The 20,008-nt window shown below is 41.5% G+C and overlaps 1 protein-coding gene across 1 annotated transcript in view; it reads right to left on the reverse strand.

The window, feature by feature from the left end:
* MYO16 (myosin XVI) overlaps nucleotides 1–20,008 on the reverse strand; it is a 247,923-nt gene that overhangs the window by 95,617 nt on the left and 132,298 nt on the right. The window contains exons 19-20 of the mRNA XM_075265275.1: nucleotides 16,982–17,053; nucleotides 15,954–16,095 (exon numbers count right to left, since the gene is read on the reverse strand). Coding sequence (XP_075121376.1) covers nucleotides 15,954–16,095; nucleotides 16,982–17,053 — 214 coding nt within the window. The remainder of the gene's footprint in view (nucleotides 1–15,953; nucleotides 16,096–16,981; nucleotides 17,054–20,008) is intronic.

The raw sequence follows: 20,008 nt of genomic DNA on the forward strand, positions 1-20,008 counted from the left end.
CAGTGCTTTATCAAAGGGGTCATACTGTAAGCTACCCTGAGTAGAACATTTTCATTATTGTATACGTTATTGTATATTAAGGTAGGTCAGTAAGGGAAAAATAAAGCTTCCAGCTGATTTGACCCTGTCAAATTTATTTGACAGTTATTTGTGGCCCCTGTCACACATTAAAATTTAATGCCCTTGTCTGATCTATTTCTATGATTTATGGTACTATATATATAACAATGTATAAATGACAATGTAGATTTATGACTTCCTCTTATATTTCTGACGCTATGTTTAGATTACAGCAGTATATAGAATCACAGTACAATGAAAAACAGAACATGAGATCTATCGTAACAAGATAACTCTCATTAATTATTTTAACATACATTCATTTTACAAGGTTACGATAGGTTATATATTACATTTAAAAAAAAAAAAACATATACTCAAAAAAAAAAATCACACTTCATTTAGTACCCATTTCATTTATATACCACTGGAAAGCCTTTCCCATATTGTCAGGGGGTGTTCTTCACAGTCCAGCTAGATCAGGAACGCCCTTCTGATGGTGGGCAGAGACTGGTGCCTTCTGAAGGTGGGCAGAGACTAATGCCGAAATTAACGGCACCGATATCTCCGGCCCCATGGTACATAACAAGAAAGCTGACAGTGCACTGAATTCAGTCAGCTTTCTAGTGGTATATAAAACCGCATGTAAGGCCAGGGCCCCACGGGCTGGAAAGGCCACGATTTGCCCGTAGTGGAAATGCTATGGGGAAAAAATCGCAGCATTTTACAGTAACTGCAAAGTGGATGAGATTCTTGTGAATCCCCTGCCCACCTTGCGGTAAAATCCGCGGCACGGACATGCCACAATTTCCAAAACCGGCGCGGTTTTGGAAATCGCAGGGTATCAGTTATAATAACGGAAAAGCTGACGGCTTTCCCATAGATATAATTGTAACAGAAAGTCCACGGAGGAAAACACTGCAAACTTTCTGTTTAAAGTGCTGCGGGAAGAACCGCGATGTGTTCCTGCTGCTGGTCATCCCGTGGAGCCATAGCCTAAAAGAATAAACATCTTCTATACTAAAGACCCTCATACTCATAAAAGACCAGCTAACTATCTTATGTGTATTTAGGCCTCCCAAATTTACTGCCAACTTTTTTACCCATTGATTTCAATGTGTACCATGCGTAAAATGGAACCCATTGAATTCAATGGGATTCTGTTTTGCAGTGTTGATTCTTTACACAAGTTATTGTGGCAAAAATAGCGCCACAAACAGGTGCAATTCGTTAACGTACAATGGCTGCTTAACCAGAGGCTGCAGTAAATTGTGACCACGACATCTAAGTAATTTCATCGGGGACCAGCATCTTTAAATCAGTGAACACCCCATGATGTCATAAACAAACCATAGGCATGGTGTAATAGAACATTAGTAAACAGACTATATACTGCAATGCACAAGTATTGCAATGTATTATATGAGCAATCAAATGATGACATTTTGAAACTCCCTAGGGAATTAATATAAAGGTAAAATAAAGTAAAAAAATAAAAAAAGTTAAAAAAAAACTAAAGAATCAAAAATTGTAAACACTCCCTTTTCCCATTTTAAAAAGAAATAATAATAATAAAAAAACATAATTTACATTGGCTCGTGCAAAACCATCTAACTTATTAAAATATAAAAGCACTTATCCAGTATGGTGAAATGGTGAATGCTGTAATGGCAAAAATTCCCCTAATGGAATAAAAAGTGATCAATAAGTGGTATTTACCATATCTTGGTACAATATATATATATATATATATATATATATATATATATATATATACATACATACACACAATACGATATATACGACTTCGTATGGAAGTTGGTGTTGACACTGAGCCACTTATATTTAGCCAATTACTATTGTGGATGATCCATCTGCTCCCGCGTCTCGGCTCTGCTACATCGCAGCATATGAGCAGCATACACACTGTCCAGCTTAATCCTATATTGCTCCGGCCACAAAATAGCATGTAGCTCCACCCATTGCCTAACATGATCCTATCCTAGAATGGCTCAAGGACCTGTGATGATGTCATCACAGGTCCTTTAGTGTTGTGTGAACCTACATTCCTTCACTGCGGTCGTGTAGTGATGTTATTTACTGGGATAAAAAGTAGCCTATGTTTTAATCGGGGTTCCTATCTATGTATATGGCAAATTTCATGCAAATCTGTTCAGCAGTTTTTGCGTGATTGAGGATCAAACATCCAAACCCACAAACATCCAAACCCACAAACTAGTAGGATATATATACACGTTTAAAATAATAAAAGATCAACTCTTCATAAATGTAAGTTGAAAATACCATAATTCTTTTCTGTGCTAGAAATGTGTCTTTTATTAATAAACTGCATTAGATTATAACAGTAATACCAACTTTTATATATAATTTATAAATAATTATAACATAATACAAATATGTATTATACTGTTTATTAATCCGCTCACAACTGCAAAAATAAAAATTGACCAATTTATAAGTAGAATGCAAAGCTTCATATCAATAAAATACAGGCATATATAAATCCCTACAATTCGATCCATTCTCCCTACAAGAGGAGCAGAGATTCAGAATACATTAGACATTAGCTGGGAAGATAAAAGATCTATAGATATAGGGTAGTGGTCTTTCTTTTAATATACCATAGATTTCTGAAGCTGTGGTGTGATTTAATAAACAGTGTTCTGTGGGCTTATACATTAAACCTGGGAGACAAGAAATAATAGGATCAATATAAGGAATTTACGTAGATAAGGCCCAGGCAGGAAAATATGACCTTGATGAAGACATTAATACCTTCCAATGACTCTCTTTCTAAGGAGTAATACAATGGCGTAGATGTTATTGTGAATGGAATGCATTTGTCTTACTCAAGTCATGCATTTTTTTAATCTTTTTTTCTATTTCTTTCTATATACACTGGATGACAACTGAATTGCTGACCAGCATATCTAAAAGTATGACACATTTTACCTCAAATGTATAAAAATATATTTTATGATTATATAATTAATATCTATTTTTTATTAAAGTGTTCTGTTTGTGCAATGAAGAAAAACTAAAATGGTGTTTTATTTGCTATATGTATTTATGGTCCAAATGTTACATTTAAGAATTAGGCAGAATGTGTAAGCCTTTATTCAGCCTGCATTTCCATGGCATATGGGAGGTGTATTCAAGAGGATCTTCAGAAGCATACCACCACTATTTACTTACCTCTCCTGGCTCCAGGCAGACTTCAGACCTACTTGTGTGACGTCTCTGACATCATAATGAGCGGGGCCTGCATCCTTATGCATCGTGACGCAGGCCCCAGGACATGTGACATCCCGTAGGTCATTGAGGATGGCCAACATCAGCGGGGAGTGCAGCAGAGCCAGGGAGAGGTAAGTAACTGTGATTTTTATATTTCTACACCACCCCTGGGTTGCTTATTATTATACTCTGGGGTCTGAAAAGACCCTAGATTGTAATAATTGTACATGGATGTCCACAATGGGACATAATGCTGTGTGTAGGGGCCACTATGGGGCATCATACTGTGTGTGCAGAGGCCACTATGGGGCATAATATTGTGTGCAGGGACCACTATGGGGCATCATACTGTGTGTGCAGAGGCCATTATGGGGCATAATATTGTGTGCAGGGACCACTATGGGGCATAATACTGTGTGTGCAGAGGCCACTATGAAGCATAATACTGTGTGCAGGGGCCACTATGGGGCATAATACTGTGTGCAGGGGCCACAAAGGGACACAATACTGTGTGCAGGGGACACTATGGGGCATAATAACGTGTGCAAAGGACACTATGGGGCATAATACTGTGTAGAGGCCATTGGGGGCCACACGGTGGCTCAGTGGTTAGCACTGTAGCCTTGCAGCGCTGGAGTCCTGGTGTTCAAATCCTGCCAAGTGCAAAAAACCATCTGCAAGGAGTTTGTATGTTCTCCCCGTGTTTGCATGGATTTCCATCCCATATTCCAAAAAGACATACTGATAGGGAAAAATGTGCATTGTGAGCTCTATGTAGTGCTCACAATCTACATTTAAAAAAAAAAAAATACTGTGTAGAGGCCATTATGGGGCATAATAGGGTGCGCAGGAATGCGGGGGGGGGGGCTTGGTCGAGGTCTTCGGTGTAGGTGTCAGTTGGGGGGGGGGGCGCATGTCAAAAGTTCTCCACGGGTCTCTTTATTCCGCTAATTTCCCCCCGCTGCTGGAGACGTTGAAACGACTATTGGCTTCTTATGAAGGCCTCCCTCTCTCCTGGTTTGGCAGGAAAAATCTCCTGAAAACATACGTGATACCCAAAATCATATACTGCATGGCTATGTTGCCGATTGTCTTGCCACCTGCCTTCTTTGCCACCATCAGACGTTTGTTCACAAAATTTGTCTGGAGAAACAAAACCCCCCGGATTTCATGGCAACAACTGACACGACGGAAGCCACAGGGAGGGATTGGCCTCCCTGACATGCTGAAGTACCATTCTGCCGTCCGTTTGACCTGGTGGTCGGAATTGGCTGCTCCATTGTTCTCCAGAGCCCCTGCGGCTCTACTTCAAGGGAGCATGGATGTACCTCTTCAAGCGGTACTCTGGTTCCCGCATCTGTACCGTTCCTATATCTCAGCCTCCTATGCACTTATACCTGCTCTCTCCGGGGTACGCTCTGACCTTCCTGAGGCCTTGGTCCCGGCCCCCTCCCCAATGCTGTATTTATTCCTTGTTCCACATCTGGTTGACTCATCCTTGAGTGCCTACCCAGACCTATGGGAAACCTTCTGTGGCTTTACCCTTAACGATATTGTCACTGCTGAGGGCTTTCTCCCAATGGAGGAACTGCTCACCCTGCTTCGGGTAGACTCTGCCACGTTTCTGCATAAAAGACATCTGGCGGTGATCTTTCGCAAATTGCGAACATTATTCGCTCCTAGACTGCACCTCACAGAATTCGAGAAGTTACTATCTTCAAAGACGACAATGTTAAGGAAAATTTCCCACTGCCTCCGTCACTTTATAGACCCTCCCCTGCCTCATAGGCCGAAATTCTTGTCGGATTGGGAAGCGGAACTTCAAATTACTCTTTCTGAGGAGCAAGTTGCTGTTATCCTGTCTCAATCGCACGGCTTTTCCCCATGTATACGGCTCCAGGAAAATAACTACAAATTGCTCTCACGCTGGTACAGAACCCCAGACTGGCTGTACTGGAAAAAATTACACCCATCTGACCGCTGCTGGCGATGCCTTTCGGACGTTGGCACGCCTCTTCATATTTGGTGGTCCTGTCCCCTCATACAAGTCTTTTGGTGTGCGATACTGGATGTGATTCGGAAAGTCTCTGTCCCATACTTTGACCTTACTCCAGAAATAGTACTCTTCTCTCTGCCTTCGGATAACTACTCCCCAAAGAAGGATAGGCTGGTCACACACCTCTTGTCTGCTGCGAAGTCCCTCATCCCTCTTCATTGGATGAGCACCTCTGCCCCTTCCATTCAACAGTGGATTGAAAAAGTCAATCAAATTTCAAGGTTTGAGGAACTGATGAACTGGTCCTCTCGCTCACATGATCGATATGTTAAAGTCTGGACCCCATGGCTCATGTTGAAGCACTAATGTGCCCGTTGCCTGACCTCTCCACCCTCCCCCACCTCCCCCCCACCCTCCCTCCCCTTCTCCTTTTTCATTATCTACTCTTTTTCGCCCCTCTCTGTTTCTCTGCCCTGGCTCTCTCTATCTCTCTACATTTGCTGCCCTTTCCTCCTCTCCCTCTTCCACTGCTCGTCCTTTTGCTCTCCTACTATGTCCCCTGTATTTCTCTTTCCCCTTCCTTCTCGCTTTCCTGAGTTCCGCTTCGTGCCTGATTTCTACTTTCTTATTCTTCTCTGCGACTTGTCGCTGTGGCGGTGCTTTACTTTTAAATGCCGCGGCTTGCTCCTATGTGGATACTGTTCTTCTGCGTCCTCCATTTTTAATAGCTTTTTAATAGCTATTGTATGCTTGACCTGCACAGTTAACTGGATGTTACTTTTCCTCAATGTACGTGTTTGTATTTTCGCTTTTTGCCTATCTTGTGGTTGTACGGTCTGGATTTACTGTTGCTTTGAATTTTCTTTAATGTTCTTGTAAAAATTTTATGAAAACCCAAATAAAATTTGAATTAATAAAAAAAAAAAAAAAAAAAAAGTTCTCCACGGAGCCCCACCATTCCTAGTTATACCACTGTTCCCTACATATGCTGACATGCTGTGGTTTCCAAGACCACAATAGTTTTGGAAGTCACAGCATGCCCACGGCACATATTTTTCTGCAATGTGTGGATTGGATTCACTAACACTGCTGTAAACCATTGCGTTTTTTTCCACAGCTTTTCCCTGTGGGACCCTGGCTTAAAAGTTTGCCATATACACCAGGAAATTTCCCAGCACATATGTCAAACAAACATTACAATATGAATACAATCAAAGAAAGACCCACGGCACATATTTTTCTGCAATGTGTGGATTGGATTCACTAACACTGCTGTAAACCATTGCGTTTTTTTCCACAGCTTTTCCCTGTGGGACCCTGGCTTAAAAGATTGCCATATACACCAGGAAATTTCCCAGCACATATGTCAAACAAACATTACAATATGAATACAATCAAAGAAAGACATATACCAACCAGTGGCGTAACAATTGTGGTCGCAGAAGGTGCGACCGCAACCGGGCTCGGAAGGGTACAGGTCCTGCAGACAGCTGAAGATGGTTGGGCCCCGCACCACTATGATAGTGGTCGGGAAAAGCCTGGTTCCCTGACCGCAAAACATATTGTAAACTAAAAAAGACCCCGGCATGTTACGGGCCCCTTTTCAATAGATACCAGCCCAGGGAAGGTGTCTTAAAATAATAACTACATATACTCATCTCTCCTCAGCTCAGCGTCCTCTCCAGTGCTCTTCTATCATGTGACTAAGGCCTGAGATTAGGTCGCAGCGGTCACATGGAGTGCAGTGGTGTAATGACGTCAGTGCGCCCCCAGCGGCCGCTGAGAATCAATTACAAGCCTCAGCAGGGACGTCTGAAGATGGCTCAATATGCAGCAGACAGCCGGAGTGAGGATGCCCAGGCAAGCTGAAGCAAAGTTAGTATTAATGTTTATTTTTATTCACTTTCCCTGGGCCTCTGATTATTATACTCTGGGGTCTGAGTGTTACACTGGAGCGGAGGGAGGCTGTTGGCATATAATACTGTGTAGGGGCCATTGTTGAGTATATAATACTGTGTGGGAGCCACTGCAATGCAGATAATGTTGTGAGGGGGACACAGCTGCGCAAATAATACTGTGGGGGAACACTGCTGGTCATATAATACTGTGGGGAGGGGGATAACGCTGGGAATATCATGCTGTGCAGGGGCCACCGTTGGGCATACAGTATAATAGTGTGCGGGGGGCACCGCTGGGCATATAATACTGGTGGGGGGGAAACACTGCTGGGCATGTAAGGCTGAGTTCACATAGTTTTTTGTTCAGGAATTTGGTCAGGAATCCGTCTCAAAATCAGACTCCAAAAAAAAGTCTCCAAATAGAGAACTGTGTGGGGGTCACCACTGAGCATATAATACTGTGCGGGCACACTACTGGGCATATAATACTGGGGAGGGGGGGCACTGCTGGGCATATAATACTTTGGGGAGACACTACTGGGCATATAATACTATGAGGGGACACTGCTTGGCATATAATAATATGAGGGGGGCATTGCTGGGCATATAATATTGTGGATCGATCTTTCTTCTCACCAACAAACAGTTCTAAATCAACAATTCAACTTGCAGAGGTGTATTAATGGCATAAAATAGGGACACATAGTAGGAGTAGGGATTACTCCAGAGGTTCATAAGATAATTCAACAAAATGATTCACACTTTTGGCTGTTAATGAAGATTTGAGTAATTTTTGAAAAGTGAGTTTATCATGGTTTGCAAAGATTAACAACATTAAGAGGTTTATATTGTCTAAGATTTTGTATAAATTCTATTGTTTTCCCTATTGGTTATGTGGAAAATGTACCCAGGTTTTAACGTGGAATATTTTTCTGGACTTATCCTAGAATCCTAAAACCTGGTTGTCAAAAGGAATTAGGTCACTAGCATCTACTCTCATTTCAGGATCTAGCTATGAAATATCATCTTGCATCTCAGGAACATTTTCTTTACTTGCAGTTCAGGAGTTTTGATCTTAGATATGGTATTTGTAATAAGATTCAGGAGGTTCTGAATGAATGACCAATGGTAATAGGATTATGTAAGGAGGAAGGGGGTTTTAGCTTCTATTTATGAGGAAATTATGTCTTTGGCTTCCAAAAAGAAGTTTCAGCATATGTTGAGATATGTTGGGATCAGAATTTTAATCAAGAATATTCATGAGTAGCAGAATGTGATGCGACTGCTCAAAATACTGCTTTAACCATTTACGCTGGGTTCACACCAGCGTTCGGCACTCCATTCTCAGGTTTCCGTCTTCTGCATGCAGAAAACGGAAACCTATCATGCCGAGTCCGGCCGTGAGTGCCGGTGAGCGTTTTATGCTCTCCAAGGCGAAACCGTTTTTTTTTTAACCGGACACAGTACTGCATGTCCGACTCTATGTCCGGTTTAAGAAAAAAAACGTTTAGCCGCGGAGAGCATAAAACGCTCACCGGCACTCACAGCCCGGACACTTTTCAATCCCTTTCAAATGAATAGGTTTGAAAAGATACCGGCAGGTTTCTGTCTCCTGCCCTGTTTTGTGCAGGAAACGGAAACCTGCAGAACGGACTCCCGGGCGCAAATGTGAACGAGCCCTTAGAGATATCAAGGAGGGCTCAGTTAAGATGGTATCTTTATCCAGTAAGGCTGAGCAAGGAGATGGATGATTTGGATCAGTGATGCTGGAAGCGCTGCCTTAGAAAAGCAGACTTGCTCTACATATGATGGAGTTGTATAAGACTTAAACAGTTCTGTTTAGATATGGGGACCCTCAAAACTTTTGAAAACCCTGGATAGAGGATCTCACTGTATTTATGGGTTATACTTTTTGGTTAACAGATCAGTGAGTTTTAGGTTGAAGAGTCAGAGCTCTAGACTTATATTAACCTAACATGTTTAGGTTAATATAAGCAATTCTCTTTGGTTATGAGAGGATTTTTTTTTTCTTTTCTTCTCTTTTCTAAGTTCTTTGGGGGAAGTAAATATTGGGCTACCGTTTCTTTTGCTTTGTATTTGTCTTATATTATTTGGTTTTCTTATTGATTGAGAAAGAAATAAAAAAGTTTTCATAACATATTTATATTCCCATTTCAATACAGTCTCTTGTACCAAGTTATTAGAGAACTAGAAATGTACAAGATGTACTTGAGAGAGGTAAATTTATGGAGAACATTCAATCCCATTTGAGATTATGTATAATAATATATAAATATGGACACAGTACATTGTGCCCCTATTTTAACAATTTGTGATCTTCACTTTACAGTCTGTGCTTAATTTTTGCCCATGTGAGTAATTTTGCACTGGAACATTCAGAGCAAAGAACATTGCTATTTTATGATTACTGATAATGGTGAAACTTAACTTATCGAATGTGTGAAACTTTCAAAACTGGTATTGGGACTTTCTAACTTTCACGGGTATTGATAGAGTTAATATTCTAAAAAAGAGTTAGTTAACCTCTCTGCCATTCATAGATTATTTGAATCCCTATTTCTGATGACTAAGTTTTAATAATATATTGGTAATACTTTAATATATTATATGACATTCTTTGTTATTACCTTTGTTATTGTTTTAAAACCAGCCAAAATTATGCCAAAGTAATATGTATGTCTATGGAAAACCAATGGTAAGCAGTGGGTACAGAACGCTAGTTTAACTATACACTGTGTTGACACCTTATGTTATGCATTTTAAGATTCAAAATGCTCCAACCATTTGACTGTATAGGTGGAACTTGCTTGCCCGTAGTTTATTTTATTTTTATATACACATGGAAATTATATTGCAAAAAGCAATGGCTGCATATAAAAATAAACTTGTTTTAGCGACTTTTAAATGCAGTTACAGAATTTCAAGAAAAATTTCTGCAACACTATCAGTCTATTATTCAAAAAGAAAGAAGATTCAAAAGGTATATGTATCTATAAGTCACAGCCTGGTCTATTGCCTGGTCTGTCAGCTGAAAAAAGCTAAAATATCTTCTGAAATGGAAGGATTCTTTGATCATAAGAACAGCATATAAGAGCCAGAAAAAAAAACTGGATTACCCTGCCAGTTATCCTGTATGGGAACAAATGCGAAAACAACATAGCATTGGTGGAGTAACAATTTACAGAATTTCAAGCATTGAATTAAAAAAAACTACAAAACATTATCTCTTTATGGCAGCACATGTAGCACCAAGGACTGACAATTTGAAGAATTTCAAGAAAAATTTCTGGCACACCATCAGTGTGCTTAACATGCCAGCTGGACTATCTTCTAGGATTGGTTAAGATTTAGAAGAAGTTCCACCACTTAAAAAGATGAGAGGCGTCTGTAATTTACATCATAGGTAGACCTCAACTATGAGAGACAAAATGAGAAAACAAATCCAGAAAATCACATTGTCTGATTTTGTAAGAATTTATTTGCAAATTATGGTGGAAAATAAGTATTTGGTCACCTACAAACAATCAAGATTTCTGGCTCTCACAGACCTGTAACTTCTTCTTTAAGAGTCTCCTCTTTCCTCCACTCATTACCTGTAGTAATGGCACCTGTTTAAACTTGTTATCAGTATAAAAAGACACCTGTGCACACCCTCAAACAGTCAGACTCCAAACTCCACTATGGTGAAGACCAAAGAGCTGTCAAAGGACACCAGAAACAAAATTGTAGCCCTGCACCGGGCTGGGAAGACTGAATCTGCAATAGGCAACCAGCTTGGATTGAAGAAATCAACTGTGGGAGCAATAATTAGAAAATGGAAGACATACAAGACCACTGATAATCTCCCTCGATCTGGGGCTCCACGCAAAATCTCACCCTGTGGGGTCAAAATGATCACAAGAACAGTGTGCAAAAATCCCAGAACCACGCGGGGGGACCTAGTGAATGAACTGCAGAGAGCTGGGACCAATGTAACAAAGCCTACCCTCAGTAACACACTACGCCGCCAGGGACTCAGATCCTGCAGTGCCAGACGTGTCCCACTGCTTAAGCCAGTACATGTCCGGGCCCATCTGAAGTTTGCTAGAGAGCATTTGGATGATCCAGAAGAGTATTGGGAGAATGTCCTATGGTCTGATGAAACCAAACTGGAACTGTTTGGTAGAAACACAACTTTTCGTGTTTGGAGGAAAAAGAATACTGAGTTGCATCCATCAAACACCATACCTACTGTAAAGCATGGGGGTGGAAACATCATGCTTTGGGGCTGTTTCTCTGCAAAGGGGCCAGGACGACTGATCCGGGTACATGAAAGAATGAATGGGGCCGTGTATCGTGAGATTTTGAGTGCAAACCTCCTTCCATCAGCAAGGGCATTGAAGATGAAACGTGGCTGGGTCTTTCAACATGACAATGATCCAAAGCACACCGCCAGGGCAACAAAAGAGTGGCTTTGTAAGAAGCATTTCAAGGTCCTGGAGTGGCCTAGCCAGTCTCCAGATCTCAACCCTATAGAAAACCTTTGGAGGGAGTTGGAAGTCCGTGTTGCCAAGCGACAGCCCCAAAACATCACTGCTCTAGAGGAGATCTGCATGGAGGAATGGGCCAACATACCAACAACAGTATGTGCCAACCTTGTGAAGACTTACAGAAAACGTTTGACCTCTGTCATTGCCAACAATGGATATATAACAAAGTATTGAGATTAAATTTTGTTACTGACCAAATACTTATTTTCCACCATAATTTGCAAATTATTCTTACAAAATCAGACAATGTGATTTTCTGGATTTGTTTTCTCATTTTGTCTCTCATAGTTGAGGTCTACCTATGATGTAAATTACAGACGCCTCTCATCTTTTTAAGTGGTGGAACTTGCACTATTGGTGACTGACTAAATACTTTTTTGCCCCACTGTACCATCAATGTTTGCTGTGTGATATATACAATATGTAAGGAATGATATCACTGATGCTGCAGTTGTCCCTGCTGCTGTGATATGGCAGATTTCAATATAACACATTGTGCCTATGGTGTGTACTGTGGTTTGTCAGTACTAACACCTGGCCTTGCTGCATTTCTGGGCTACTTTATCAGTTGTCGTATATTTTATCATTACACTTTAAGGGTTAATATTTAATACTAATGGTAATAAACTTTTAGCTCTATGTTTTCTGTGTTTACTGTCTTTGTCCTTTTGTAATATTCCCTGTTTAGTCTGTGACCCCCTTATATACTAAGTGTTTGAATATTTTTTGGAAATATATTACATTTAAACCTAAGTGGAAAGCTAGGTATTTACAATAATATATATATATATATATATATATATATATATATATATATATATATAAAAGTTTTACTAGGACATATTGCTAAATATGTACATATACAGTACATTCATGGTACATTTGGAAATCAGAAGTAAAGCACCCATGACTTGTTGTAATAACAGTAAGAATATAAATCAGTTTGCCAGACTGCAGAGGATTCCCTTATGACTGGTATAGCTTGAGCTCAGTGTGTTTCTCCTGGCTATGTTCCTTGCTGCAGAGTTCACTTGAGGATATCAGGCTGTTTATGCAGGTACTGTGTAACTGATGCATAGAGTGTAAAAGAAACGCCATCAAAGCTGCTTTATGTTACAAAAATTCCCAATGTCCCAATGTCCAAATCAGGATTTTGTCACCATCAAATCTCTTGCTGAATGTTCTTCTATCATCAAGAGGAGAAAAATACCTATATTTTCTTTCACAGTTAATTATATTCAAAAACATGAATCAGACACTTCCCTCGAGCACAAGAAAAAACAGAGCAGCAGATTTATAAAGAATAATGTATTGCTAAGCACTAGATCACACTGAAAAGACAGCATAGCTTGTGCCTTATACCCAGGTCTGGTGTTTAGGGGGATGAACTGATAAGTTGCCTGGGGCACCACAGAGGACCCCAAAATCAAAGCACCATCATTTGGATCGGGAGCTCCATTTACAACTGTAAGTCCCTGCTCTGCCATAGAAGACACTCTGGCACAGCACATCTGGCATGATAAAGTCACTGTGTTGCGCCATCTGTGCTGGACCTGCGCCAGAATGCAACAGCAAGGAAGAGGCTTCGGGTGTCTGACTCATCAAAAGTAAGATTTATTGCCTATTTGAAAAGAAAAAGGGGGGCTATTCCTGATAAGGGGGCACTTAGTTATAAACATGTACATATTATTTATAAGGGTGCATTCACACTAAGTGTACGCTGAGCTGATTCTGAACGTAAAACATGTTCAGATTCAGCACGTACAAAGCAGATCCCATTCATTTCAATGGGAGCCGGCATACATGCGCTCCCCTTTGAAATGAATGGGCTGCTTTTTTCTGTATTGGTTTCAAAGGGAATGAATGGGATCTGCTTTGTATGCGCTGATTCTGAACGTGTTTTACGTTCAGAATCAGCTCAGCGTATACTTAATGTGAATGCACCCTAAGAGGGAACTATTATATTTAAAGAGGACTATTATATGGGGGAAATATTATTTACAAGAGGGTGCTATTATAATGGGAAACTATTATAAATAATAGACCACCTTAAAAACAATAGTCCCCACTTATGAATCATAGTTCCTCTGTATAATAGCCCCTCATTAGAAATAATACTTTTCCACTTATAAATAATAGTTCTTCCTTATAAATGAGAAGGGCTATTATTTATAAGTGGGAACTATTAGGGTTGGTTCACACTAGCGCTTGTATTCCGTCCACAAGGAGTCCGCATGGAGACCCCCCCAGACGGAATGCAATCGCAATTGCAAGCAATGTGCTTGCAAAGCACATGGAGCCCCTAGACTATAATGGGCTCTGTGTGCTTGCCGCACACTGTCCGCATGAATGAATTGTCAGGGCAGTGTGCGGCAAGCACACGGAGCCCATTATAGTCTATGGGCTCTGTGTGCTTAACTAAACAGCGCTTGCATTAGCGTTGGTATGCCGTTCGGGGTGGTGTCCATGCGGACTCCTTGCGGACGGAATACAAGCGCTAGTGTGAACCAACCCTTACTTAAAAGAGGAGCTACATTATTATGACCCCTAGCTAATATCCAGAGTAGAAATGAGGGAGAAACACGGGTCCCAAATTCATTTTGGGTTGAACAAGCTCAGTACGAACCACAACTTAAATTGGCTTAAAATATAGATTATAACACTCTTGGGGCTTCTATCCAATTTCTAGCACTTGGAGGCAAATGTAGCGGAATTTGTGTCAAAGTAAAAGTGACATGTATGTTTATAAAAAAAAAGGTTGATAAGCAGAGGATGCAATCTCCAAGTTTAGCCAAGCACTGCATTGACACTCAACTTTCACTATACTGGATATTATAGAGAAATAATGACAGCTATATATCCTCCATTGAAGTGGAATACATGCTATCAGTTAGTGCAATCCACTAATTGGTATGTCAATGACTGCACCGACATCAGCTTTCCCAAATGCAAGTTCAGTTGCAGAACCGCTGAATGACTGGCTGTATATTGCTGTTTCCTGGACACACATTCCCTTATGGATGATTGACATTGGCGCAGATAAAGAGGAGTAGGAGAAAAAGTTTGTAATGATTATAATGACTATTTTGTGATAGGTGTAGATGTGGCTGCTACAAGGACAGTCACAGGAAAGGGCAGAATAGTCTTACTCACTGTCCTGGCCAGTGTCATTGCCAAGTCTATTTGTCAAATAAGATATTGATGCCTTTTATGTGAATATATACAAATGTTGTTCCTGCATGGCCATGGCTAAGTTTCTGCTTGCAAATCTGGAACTTTACTTTTGATTTATCGTTTGACAATGTATAAAAAACATTCCCATATGTAATTGCTGCTGCCAACACCAACAGCAGCAGAAACATGTCTACTACTACTACTACCAGTTACCAGTTACCAGTGTAACCACCTCCACCCACCCAACACCCTGTCACACTGTTTACTGGATGAGTTTTTTTTTATATATTAGCGCAGGCTGCAAAAAAAAAACAAAAAAAAAAAAACAACAGACAACACCAAAAAAACCTGCTTAAATATTAGCGATTTTTTTTTCAGATTGAACTTTTCAAACCATCAAAAATTATGTTGTAAAATTAATAGCAAAAAAAGGGAAAAAAAAAAATGAAAATATATGTGCATTTTTGCAACCATTGTTATTGCTACAACCAACAATAAGGCAACTTTGCAGATAGTTTTGATTAAAAATATTCTACTCTTTTGTGTCTGTTATGTGTCTCCATGCTACAGACTACAAAATCCTTGAATGTGGTCTATTCCTGCAGTCATGTATTATTCCAGCACTTCAGACCCTTCTTTTGCTGAACTACAGACAGTAAATCAAATAACATGACTACAGGATCTAATGGCATGCTGAGCGTGTTTGTAGTCCGTTACCGGGGAGATACATTGATCTACATAGGAGCTGGTAAACACATTGGAGAAATAAAAAATGGATGCAAATGTGTGAATATCCTCCAAAACTAAAGTGTGATGGGCTATAGATGCAAGAGGTTGAAACGTCAACATTACAAAAATGATATCATTCAGTTTTCATTACATATCTATTTTTCAGAGAACCCAATAAGCAAAAGAAGGGGAGGGAAAATCATGTTTTTATTGTTAATAACTAGTCTTACGTTAGACGCACCATTTAGAAATAATGTATATAACATTTTTGCATCCATTTTGTGTTCTTACCTGTTTTGATCACTTTGATTTTGGAGGTAGAAATTGGCATTGTTTACTAAATAACTAAACAGACGGCAATACAATGACTTTGCCAGGAGATCCCGGTAGAATTCCGCTGTCTCCATGGAATGTCTACGAGTTATCATATCTCCTGATTACAAGAAGAAAAACATTTCACTGTCTAGAAATATGTGTCATTGTTTTATACTCTGTATGTTATTTTTTTCCATATATCCTGATTATTTTGACATGAACTTATAATTGTAATGTTAAAGCAGTTCTTCAAAAATAATATTTAAATTAAATTAATCAAGCACATCACAAATTGTTAGGATTAATGAGCTTGAACCACTACAGTAGTAAAGAAGAGATCATTTCACATATGAAGTAATGTCCATCAAAAGCAATAGAAATTATGGAAATTTATGATTGAAAGTGCTAATAGGTTTCTTATGGGGGGGTCATCTACCTGATTATCATATACATTTTCTAAAAAAGATAATGTATTCCTTATTCACAGGATAAGTGATTGGCAAGGGTTCGACCACTGGGAGACCTACCACTCACAAGAACAGTGGTCACTTGTGCCCCCATCTGGATAGCGCAGAAGTTGTGCATGTTCCTTGTCACTCAATTCATCTTCTTAGAAGTGTCAGAGATAGACAGGAACAGCACTTGGCTATATTCTGGAGTCCCAAAGAGAAAACTGGAGTGACAGCAAACATGTGAGACCCCAGCATCACGTAGGTGGATTTACAGGGGACCACTGTTCTTATGATCAGTGGAGGTCCCAGTGGTTGGACCTCCACCAATCACAGTGATTCAGAGTCCAGAGGTTAATGAGAAAGAGCTTTGGAAGTGAAACTTTCTCCATTCGCTAACATGTAAATGGTGAGTTATTTTTGGAAGCCCTGGATAAGGGAATGAAGAGACTTGTGCATGCATGACCTTCTCTCATCCACCTGCAGCAGCAAATGGGTCTTCCAAGAGGTTGGGAAGATTGGAATACTGCTTTACGTTATATGTAGTAGTCTTACCTTTAAAGTATTGAACATCTGTTGTTAAGGCGGTAGATAGCTCTTCTGGTAGTATCTGCAGCATTCCAGCCACTAGAATGAAACGACAGTGTTCCATACTGATATAATACTCACATAGTAAATGCTGGTTTGATTAGTTATCTTATTGTATGGCCGGGCACTGCCTATATAATTCACCAACCATTTAATGTGATGATAACTTTAATGCTGGTGGCACACTAGACATACTAGCAGTGGGCAACTTCTCGTCTATTCACTTTCTGCATTGTACAGTAACAGCATAGTGCATTACATTTCATTAAATTTCATCTAAAATCCTTCCCAAAGTATAATGTCTCACAGTAGCCCCTCCACACAGTATAGTATCTCATGGTGGCCTCTCTACACAGTTTAAAGTCCCAAGTGCCCCTTCAAATTTCCCCAAAATTTCAGGAGTAGACAAACCAAAAATTTGGGGGTTCATCACTCACAAGCTGTTGTTATACTCTGGGGTCTCTTCAGACCCAGAGAATAATGAGCTGAGGCCCAGGGGAGGTGGTTAAACATAATAAACAGCGTAACTTACTAGAGATGAGCGAACAGTGTTCTATCGAACACATGTTCGATCGGATATCAGGGTGTTCGCCATGTTCGAATCGAATCGAACACCACGTGGTAAAGTGCGCCAAAATTCGATTCCCCTCCCTCCTTCCCTGGCGCCTTTTTTGCACCAATAACAGCGCAGGGGAGGTGGGACAGGAACTACGACACTGGGGGCATTGAAAAAAATTGGAAAAAGTCATTGGCTGCCGAAATCAGGTGACCTCCATTTTAGACGAATAGTGGATTTCAAATCCGGGTCATATGAGAATGTGAACTTTGTGACTATGAGACAGGGATAGCTGTACAGGCAGGGATAGCTAGGGATAACCTTTATTTAGGGGGGAATGTTATTAAAAATAACTTTTTGGGGCTCTATCGGGTGTGTAATTGTGATTTTTGTGAGATAAACTTTTTCCCATAGGGATGCATTGGCCAGCGCTGATTGGCCGAATTCCGTACTCTGGCCAATCAGCGCTGGCCAATGCATTCTATTAGCTTGATGAAGCAGAGTGTGCACAAGGGTTCAAGCGCACCCTCGGCTCTGATGTAGCAGAGCCGAGGCTGCACAAGGGTTCAAGCGCACCCTCGGCTCTGATGTAGGAGAGCCGAGGGTGCACTTGAACCCTTGTGCACCCTCAGCTCTGCTACATCAGAGCCGAGGGTGCGCTTGAACCCTTGTGCACACTCTGCTTCATCAAGCTAATAGAATGCATTGGCCAGCGCTGATTGGCCAATGTATTCTATTAGCCTGATGAAGTAGAGCTGAATGTGTGTGCTAAGCACACACATTCAGCTCTACTTCATCGGGCTAATAGAATGCATTGGCCAGCGCTGATTGGCCAGAGTACGGAACTCGACCAATCAGCGCTGGCTCTGCTGGAGGAGGCGGAGTCTAAGATCGCTCCACACCAGTCTCCATTCAGGTCCGACCTTAGACTCCGCCTCCTCCGGCAGAGCCAGCGCTGATTGGCCGAAGGCTGGCCAATGCATTCCTATGCGAATGCAGAGACTTAGCAGTGCTGAGTCAGTTTTGCTCAACTACACATCTGATGCACACTCGGCACTGCTACATCAGATGTAGCAATCTGATGTAGCAGAGCCGAGGGTGCACTAGAACCCCTGTGCAAACTCAGTTCACACTAATAGAATGCATTGGCCAGCGCTGATTGGCCAATGCATTCTATTAGCCCGATGAAGTAGAGCTGAATGTGTGTGCTAAGCACACACATTCAGCACTGCTTCATCAAGCCAATACAATGCATTAGCCAGTGCTGATTGGCCAGAGTACGGAATTCGGCCAATCAGCGCTGGCTCTGCTGGAGGAGGCGGAGTCTAAGGTCGGACCTGAATGGAGACTGGTGTGGAGCGATCTTAGACTCCGCCTCCTCCAGCAGAGCCAGCGCTGATTGGTCGAGTTCCGTACTCTGGCCAATCAGCGCTGGCCAATGCATTCTATTAGCCCGATGAAGTAGAGCTGAATGTGTGTGCTTAGCACACACATTCAGCTCTACTTCATCAGGCTAATAGAATACATTGGCCAATCAGCGCTGGCCAATGCATTCTATTAGCTTGATGAAGCAGAGTGTGCACAAGGGTTCAAGCGCACCCTCGGCTCTGATGTAGCAGAGCCGAGGCTGCACAAGGGTTCAAGTGCACCCTCGGCTCTCCTACATCAGAGCCGAGGGTGCGCTTGAACCCTTGTGCAGCCTCGGCTCTGCTACATCAGAGCCGAGGGTGCGCTTGAACCCTTGTGCACACTCTGCTTCATCAAGCTAATAGAATGCATTGGCCAGCACTGATTGGCCAGAGTACGGAATTCGGCCAATCAGCGCTGGCCAATGCATTCTATTAGCCCGATGAAGTAGAGCTGAATGTGTGTGCTAAGCACACACATTCAGCACTGCTTCATCACGCCAATACAATGCATTAGCCAGTGCTGATTGGCCAGAGTACGGAATTCGGCCAATCAGCGCTGGCTCTGCTGGAGGAGGCGGAGTCTAAGATCGCTCCACACCAGTCTCCATTCAGGTCCGACCTTAGACTCCGCCTCCTCCAGCAGAGCCAGCGCTGATTGGCCGAATTCCGTACTCTGGCCAATCAGCACTGGCTAATGCATTGTATTGGCTTGATGAAGCAGTGCTGAATGTGTGTGCTTAGCACACACATTCAGCTCTACTTCATCGGGCTAATAGAATGCATTGGCCAATCAGCGCTGGCCAATGCATTCTATTAGCGTGAACTGAGTTTGCACAGGGGTTCTAGTGCACCCTCGGCTCTGCTACATCAGATTGCTACATCTGATGTAGCAGTGCCGAGTGTGCATCAGATGTGTAGTTGAGCAAAACTGACTCAGCACTGCTAAGTCTGCATTCGCATAGGAATGCATTGGCCAGCCTTCGGCCAATCAGCGCTGGCTCTGCCGGAGGAGGCGGAGTCTAAGGTCGG

The sequence above is a fragment of the Leptodactylus fuscus genome, chromosome 2 (genome assembly GCF_031893055.1).
Source record: "Leptodactylus fuscus isolate aLepFus1 chromosome 2, aLepFus1.hap2, whole genome shotgun sequence".
Classification (NCBI taxonomy): domain Eukaryota; kingdom Metazoa; phylum Chordata; class Amphibia; order Anura; family Leptodactylidae; genus Leptodactylus; species Leptodactylus fuscus.